Raw genomic sequence first — 7,769 nt, 5'->3', positions numbered from 1 at the left:
CGTTGAAGTGTCTTGTCGAATGTGGTATTACTATATCCATTATTGATGAATGTTTGTTATATGTTTATAACGTTTCGGTCATAGGTCTAAACCAGGCAGTTTTAAACTGTGTGACTTAGACCTATGACCCTGAAATGTAGTGTATAAATTCGTTTTTTTGTCCAAAAGATGAAGACACTCTACGTCTGATTTTAAGTTATTTTATTTGTTTTATCCAATCATGTGCATAAGCACCGCAGAAGAGACTCAAACCAAGCAAAATAACCATTTTTTGGCTTTAGTGCCTCTGGAACAATAATGCGATTATGTTTCACACCAGGTCAAATATCAATCTACCCCAATCCTTCGAAATGTACGTATGTCAGCAACTTTTCCAGACCCCTTGAGAAAATACATTAATGTAATAATTGTGCTTGGCTTGAATATCGTTAAATGTATCTAATGTTTAACATGCCAAGTTTAAATAAAGTGAAACATTGTGTTTAGTAATGGTTTCATAATTTTATACACCTTTAGTTTTTTTTTAGGAAGTGAAAACCAAGAACAGACGGTATTCGAACTCGACCGTCAGTTTTCATTTTTCCAGCAAATTCTATCTTCATGAGTCAGTGTATTATTATTATTAGGTATTTCAGTAGTTAAAGTGTACTTTAAATACAACTAATTAGACTAGTTATTTTGACTTGATGTTATACAATTATACAGCAACATGCATAAGTCGAGAAACAGCAACCTAGAAGGAGGGTTTATGTTGTTGTAACCTAGAAGGAGGTCTTATATTGTAGCAAACTAGAAGGAGTGTATATAGTTTATTTATATTGTGGCAACCTAGAAGGAGGGTTTATATTGTGGCAACCTAGAAGGAGGGTATATATTGTGTAAGGTCCAGAAAAAAACAACAGCAACAGCACAATAAATTTAATTGGTTTTGAAAATATACTTAATTTGTTAATTTATGTTCAACCACATTAAAACACACAACACCGAGTGAAAATTTATACAACTTAAGCTTTTATTGAGAGGTTTCAGTGTAGAAACTGTTATTTTGTCATTGGTATTATATATATATACATCAAAATATTTTATCTTCTAGATAACTTGCCTGTAGCACGATAAAAAAAGCAAAATTCTGGCTTTACGATGATATAACAGGTGTTAGTAATTTACTCACTGGCATTTATAGGGATGTTGCAGCATTGTTACTGATTCGACTTCTTAACAGAAATCTACAAATGTGGTATGGTTTAGAGCAGGAGTTTTCAATCTGTAGTCCACAAGTTTTCTTTAGATGGTCCATGGAAAGGCTGTATGATTATGGAAACAAAGCGGCAACATCATGTAATAGATTCTATTGTGGTCCGCCAAGATAAAACAAAAAAATCAAGTGGTCCAAAAACATAAAAAAAAGGTGTCAGGACCACTTATTTACAGAATGTATCAGCATTTAGCGGTTAGAATTTTTTCTGATTCTCGATTTTACATATATACGCATGCAAAATATTTATTGCATGAACAGTAGTATGCGGAATGTTGCTTCATTTGTAAGGTTGCTTTAAGTGAACATAACAATGTTGCCTTGCTCACAAAGCAGAAGTATGCGGTATGTTCCTTCATTTATAAGGTTGCTTTAAGTGAACACAACAATGTTGCCTTGCTCACAAAGCAGAAGTAATGTGGAATTTTCCTTCATTTGTAAGGTTGCTTTAAGTGAACACAACAATGTTGCCTTGCTCACAAAGCAGAAGTAATGCGGAATTTTCCTTCATTTGTAAGATTGCTTTAAGTGAACACAACAATGTTGCCTTGCTCACAAAGCACACATTTCGGAAGAGTTCGAATAGAGGTTATGTTATATGGAATTGAACAGAAAAATTGTAAACATATAAAAGTGATTATGATTTGCTCTGAATATTCCAAACACAAAGATTACGTAGTTGTAACCTATTCGAGACTTTCACAAGTAGCCCTGTCACCAACGATACACCGCCCGATTTCTTCCATATAGATGCGCCCATCTGGACAGTTGTGTACGATCTTGCGAAAGCCATTTTCTGAATCGTCTGGCACGCAAAACAGGAACACGCCGCAGTCGTGTGGATGACGGAACACGCCACGTTGTAGACATTCAAAGTCGTCTCCACTGACGTTTAGTAGTTGTCCATCTTGCTCGAGTGATGTTGTGGTCGTAGTTCTACGTTGAGTGGTTGGTCTCTTTGTTGTGGTCGTGAGGGTTGATAGTGCAGTCGTTGACCTGGGTGGTGGGGAAAAAGTAGAATGAAGCTGTGTTTGCTTGGTTCTTGGAACCTGGGAACTGGCTTGTCCCGTATCTGGTTGAGTGTTATCTGACACTTCCGGGGGTCGTTCAGTTATAATTTCAAATTTGTTTACTTCTGGTAGTGGTGGTTGGTAAAGAGGTAATCTGTATTGACGGATAATTTTTCTTCTAATTATCGGAGCCCGATTCGTCGTTAATATTGAGGTTGTGGGCTCCTCAGTGGTTGAGATATGAATTTTCGTTTCTCTAAATGCTCCAGCTCGATGATTATCTGGGGCTATTATGTAGTCATATCTTTTTTTATCTTTTTCCTCTCTTGTAAATATTTGTTTTGCTCCAAAACGGACAACTTCTGCAGATTCAGCATCTTCATAATTGCTGGTAAGCAGAGGTCGCCGGCGGACCCCAAGCCTTCGTTTACGTTTTCGTTTACGAAAAGAATTTTCATTTGGGATGTTAGAGTTTCGTGCTTGTCCATCAGCTGCTTTAGGTCGGACACGGATTCTTGTTCTCCTTCCTCGACCAATATGTCCATGGACACGGACAACTTTACCATCACGAACTTGGACTGGAATCCGATAAACTCTAGGTCCACCATCTGACCTAGGCGTAAAAGAAACCGGAAATTCTGTGGTGGTGGTCAAATTCAGGTCTTCTGGAGTAGCTAAAGTTTGGTTATCATTGGGGGTTTCATATATTACTTGGGAACTAACGTCAGAGTATAACTCCTGTGTTGGAGAGGTAGCTTGGGTTGTAGGTGGTTCTGTATCTTCTGATTCTGTACTTTTGATGGAAGCTTGATAGACAGAGGAAAAATCAACTTTCTTTTCATTTTGATGATGATTCTTAGCATCCTCCAGTCTCTGTTGGGTGGGTTCCACGTACTCAACAAGACTGTCAGAATGTTCTAGTGGCTCATATTGAAAATGACGAGACACTCTGCTGGTTAACTGATCTATTGGTCGGTAGTCTATCCTCTCTGATGGTTTCAATGTTGCTGGTCTATAAGGTACTGGAGAGTATGGAATGCGATAGTATGGCAAAGCAGATGTTCTCAGAGGTGATGTAGTTGGAATAGTAGATATTTCTGTTACTGGAGGTGTAGAATTTTCGGTACTGATCGCCCTTTTAGGTGCTACATAGTCAGATATTTTTTGTAGTTTTGGAGGTTGTTCTTCTGTGGCATTTCTGTAGGGAGATACATTGTTTGGTAGTTTCTGAAAACGTGGTGACTGATCTTCTGGAAGAGCTCTTTGAGGAGATATGTTGTCTTGTGGGTTTTTTATCTGTGGTAATGGGGCTTCTATGGCTTTTTGGGGAGGAAGTACATAGTCTGGTAATTTCTGAAGTTGTGATGATTGGTCTTCTGTGGAAATTCTTTGTGAGACTACATATTCTGATAGTTTCTGAAGCTGTGGTGATTGATCTTCTGTGGTAGTTCTTTGGGAATCTACATGGTCTGATAGTTTCCGAAGCCTTGCTGATTGACCTTTTCTGACAGTTCTTTGGGGAGATACATTATCTTGTAGTTTCTCTACCTTTGGTGATTTTCTTTCTGTGGCTGTTCTTTGAGAATTCACATAGTCTGGTAATTTCTGAAGTTTTGATGATCGGACTTCTGTGGTAGTTCTTTGAGAAGCTAGATGGTTTGGTAGTTTCTTAAGTCGTGGCGATTCGTCTTCTGTGACAACTCTTTTGGAAGCTACATAGTCTGGTAGTTTCTGAGGTTGTGATGATTGGCTTTCTGTGGCAATTCCTTGGGAAGATACTCTGTCTTGTAGTTTCTCTATCTGTGGTAATTGTCCTTCTGTGGCTGTTCTTTGAGAATGCACATAATCTGGTAACTTCTGAAGTTGTGGTGACTGGTCTTCTGTGACAGTTCTTTGAGGAGTTGGATGTTTTGGTAGTTTCTTAAGTTGTGGCAATTGATCTTCTGTGAACTATGTGAATCGTCAAAGAACAGCCACAGAAGGCCAATCATCACAGATTGGCAAACTACAAAACAACCTATCTTCCCAGAGAAGAGCCACAGAAGGTCAATCATCACAACTTCAGAAGCTACCAGACTACACAGCTTCCCAAAGAGTTGCTGGTAATTTACGGCGTTGTGGTGATTGGTCTTCTGTGACAGTTCTTTGAGGAGCTGGATGGTTTGGTAGTTTCTGAAGTCGTGGCAATTGATCTTCTGTGACAACTCTTTGGGGAGCTATGTAGTCTGGTAGCTTCTGAAATTGTGATGATTGGCCTTCTGTGGCTCTTCTCTGGGAAGAAAGATTGTCTTGTAGTTTACGAAACTGAGGTGACTGGCCTTCTGTGACTGCTCTTTGACGATTCACATAGTCTGGTAATTTCTGGTGTTGTAACGATTGGTCTTCTGGGACAGTTCTTTGACGAGCTGGATGGTGTGGTTGTTTCTGAAGTTCTGATGATTGGTCTTCTGTGGCTGTTCTTTGAGAAGATACGTGGTCTGTTTGTTTCTTACGTCGTGGCAATTGATCTTCTGTTAAAGCTCTTTGAGGATCTATGTAGTCTGGTAGTCGCTGAAGTTGTGATGATTGGCCTTCTGAGGCAATTCGTTGAGAAGCTACATGGTCTGGTATTTTTAAACGTCGTCGTGTTTGGTCTTCTGTGATAGCTTTTTGAGGAGCTACATAGTCTGAAAATTTGTGAAGTTGTGGTAATTGGTCTTCTGTCACATTTCTTTGTAGAGATATATAGTCTGGTAGTTTCTTAAGTTGTTGGAGTTGGTACTCTATGACAGCTCTTTGGAGAGCTACAAAGTCTAGTAGCTTCTGAACTTGTGTTGCTTCGTCTTGACTGACAGCTTTTTGGGGAGATACATCGTCTGGGATTTTCTGAACTCGTGGTGATTGGTTTTCTGTGACAGCTCTTTTGGGAGTTACATAGTCTGGTAGGGTTTGGAATCGTGGTGATTGGTATTCTGAGACAGCTCCTTTAGGAGTTACATAATCTGATAGGGTTTGATGTCGTAGTGATTGTTTTTCTGTGGGAGATCTTTTGGGAGTTACATAGTCTGGTAGGGTTTGAAGTCGTGATGATTGGTGTTCTGAAACAGCTCTTTTGGGAGTTACATAGTCTGGTAAGGTTTGAAGTCGTGGTGATTGGTTTTCTGTGACAGCTCTTTTGGGAGTTACATAGTCTGGTAGGGTTTGAAATCGTGATGACTGGTTTTCTGTGACAGCTGATTTGGGAGTTACATAGTCTGGTAGGGTTTGAAATCGTGATGACTGGTATTCTGTGACAGCTCTTTTAGGAGTTACATAGTCTGGTAGGGTTTGAAGTCGTGGTGATTGGCCGTCCTCTCTATCAAATTTCTCTAGTGCTGAACTGACATCAACTTCTGTTCCAAAAATATTTTTTAGTTGGTCCAACCCCCCTAAGGACTGAATTAAGTGTAAAAGATTTGAAAGGGTTTCACTGTTAGATAAGTTAGTCTTGTCAGAGGGGTACGTATTCAAGGTATTTTTAACTGTCTTCTCAACCTCTCTAGACAGTTCTGTGGTTGTAGTGGGTGGTTGAAGTTTGAGACGTCTAGTTGGCCTCGGGGATGGCGTGGTCTGGGCCACAGGAAGGTTATTGCAGTTTACATTTTCTGGATAATCACAAGCCTCCATTTTTGTATGGAAATAAAGACCAGAAGGACAAGTGAAAGCATGAGGAACCAATCCCAGTGCTGCAGGACCGCTGTCTAAACACCAGAAATACTTTCGACAATCACGTGTATTTCTAAAGAATCCTTCACCTGGGCAGGTAAAGGATGGATCTGGATCAGGAGTAGGGGGTGGAGCTGGTGTTGAAATAAGATCTTTAATAATTTGAGATTCAGTTGTCGTGCGAGGCCTCACTACTCTACGGAATCCTGGACGTCGTCGACGGTGTGTTCTACTAGGTCTCTTCTTATCACCTTCTACTGAGGGACTGTAAACTCGGTCATGGTCATCAGTGTCATATAGTCTGGAAAAACCTTCTATGGTGTTGGAAAACAAAACTTTCCGAAGAGTATTTACTAAGGGATTTTGCTCCTTGCCACAAAGACCACGGAAGTCATCGGTGTCAAGAGTCCACACCATAGCGCCCCCTAGTCCCCGTTTTAAAATGAACTTAGCCTGAAACAGAATATCATTTTGGTCAACACAAATGGTTATTGACTTCAAACAACATTAAATTGATGTGACACTGTTTACCAGTAGTTTTTGTAGCTTAACCAGCTAAAATATTTACATATTTAGAGAAAGAAATTACTTAAATTTATATAAGTACACATAACTGGATTTTTTTATCGTTCTCTAATGTCGTAAATTTTACTTGCTAACAATCTGCCAAGCTAGTGTTTTAATAATGTCATGGACTAGTTGAGACTGGAGTGAGAGATAATTAATATTATCTTCACGTGGATGTATTGGCTAACTTCAAAGTTATTTCACCATATAGTTTAACATTTCGTAAGTGACTCCATAAAAAACTCAAATACAGGATGTCCGAAAAGTATGGAAACATAGGTGATTTGTAGCTTTTCTTAATTCCAGAGACGTGACTGATTATGACGTTGTCAAATTATAAGAAGGTCGAGTTAATCCTGCCGTTAATCCAAACTTGTTTCGAATTAGAGGGACAGCATGGGGAACTCATTCTGTAAAAAATTCGTTGAAGTAGCTATTGTTCCAGAATTTTCGGACACCCTGTATTGTGCAGAAACCAATAATGGGCTTGTAAAGGTGAAGTGATATTAAGATTTTCAGTACATCAAAGATCACGAAACTTCCAGATGCCCAAACTGAAAAACAGCTTCAATTCCATTATGTCGATTAATATAAAGATATGGTAATGAATTATATGCTTGTATTGTGGTACCAGGTACACAAACACGTTTTGTCTGATTTACCTTTTCAACAACCATTTTTTCATCATCAAAGCAAACCCACTGGTCATCCTTGTAAGCGTAAGGTCCAAGCATCTCTGGATAAGGCCTATGAACAACCCATCCTTCGTCTAGGATGTTCTGACAGATCTAGAATAGGAAAACATAAGTATTATTGAAACTAATCAATAAAATATATCTTTCACACTACTGATGGTTAAAAAGCAAAATTAAAAAATACAGGTGTTTCAAAAAATCTTACTAGACCAGATACAAAAATTCAGTACAAGTTCTTGTGCTGTAAATGGGTTTCTTAGAACAGTTCATTTGCATGTCTAACCTAAACTAGTATTATACGTACCAACCGTCTTGTATACGACAAAAAGCAAACAAACAAAACAGAATGGTACAGAACTAAATGCTTCTGAACATACATAAACCAAGGTGGACAACGCCCGGCATGGCCAGGTGGTTAGGGCACTGGCTCACAATCTGAGGGTCGCGGGTTCGAATCCCCGTCACACCAAACATGCTCGCCCCTTTCAGCCGTGGGGGCGTTATAATGTGACGGCCAATCCCACTATTCGTTGGCAAAAAGAGTAGCCCAAGAGTTAG

At 39.2% G+C, this 7,769-nt stretch overlaps 1 protein-coding gene across 1 annotated transcript in view; it reads right to left on the bottom strand.

The window, feature by feature from the left end:
• Positions 1–1,941: 1,941 nt before the first annotated feature.
• Positions 1,942–7,769, bottom strand: part of LOC106468836 (titin-like) — a 37,242-nt gene continuing 31,414 nt past the window's right edge. Inside the window, exons 9-11 of the mRNA XM_022397194.1 lie at positions 7,179–7,304; positions 4,348–6,402; positions 1,942–4,215 (exon numbers count right to left, since the gene is read on the bottom strand). Coding sequence (XP_022252902.1) covers positions 1,942–4,215; positions 4,348–6,402; positions 7,179–7,304 — 4,455 coding nt within the window. The remainder of the gene's footprint in view (positions 4,216–4,347; positions 6,403–7,178; positions 7,305–7,769) is intronic.

Source organism: Limulus polyphemus, unplaced genomic scaffold, assembly GCF_000517525.1.
Source record: "Limulus polyphemus unplaced genomic scaffold, Limulus_polyphemus-2.1.2 Scaffold3183, whole genome shotgun sequence".
Classification (NCBI taxonomy): domain Eukaryota; kingdom Metazoa; phylum Arthropoda; class Merostomata; order Xiphosura; family Limulidae; genus Limulus; species Limulus polyphemus.
The sequence above is the reverse complement of the archived record's forward strand: the minus strand, read 5'-3'. Positions and strand labels throughout refer to the sequence as shown.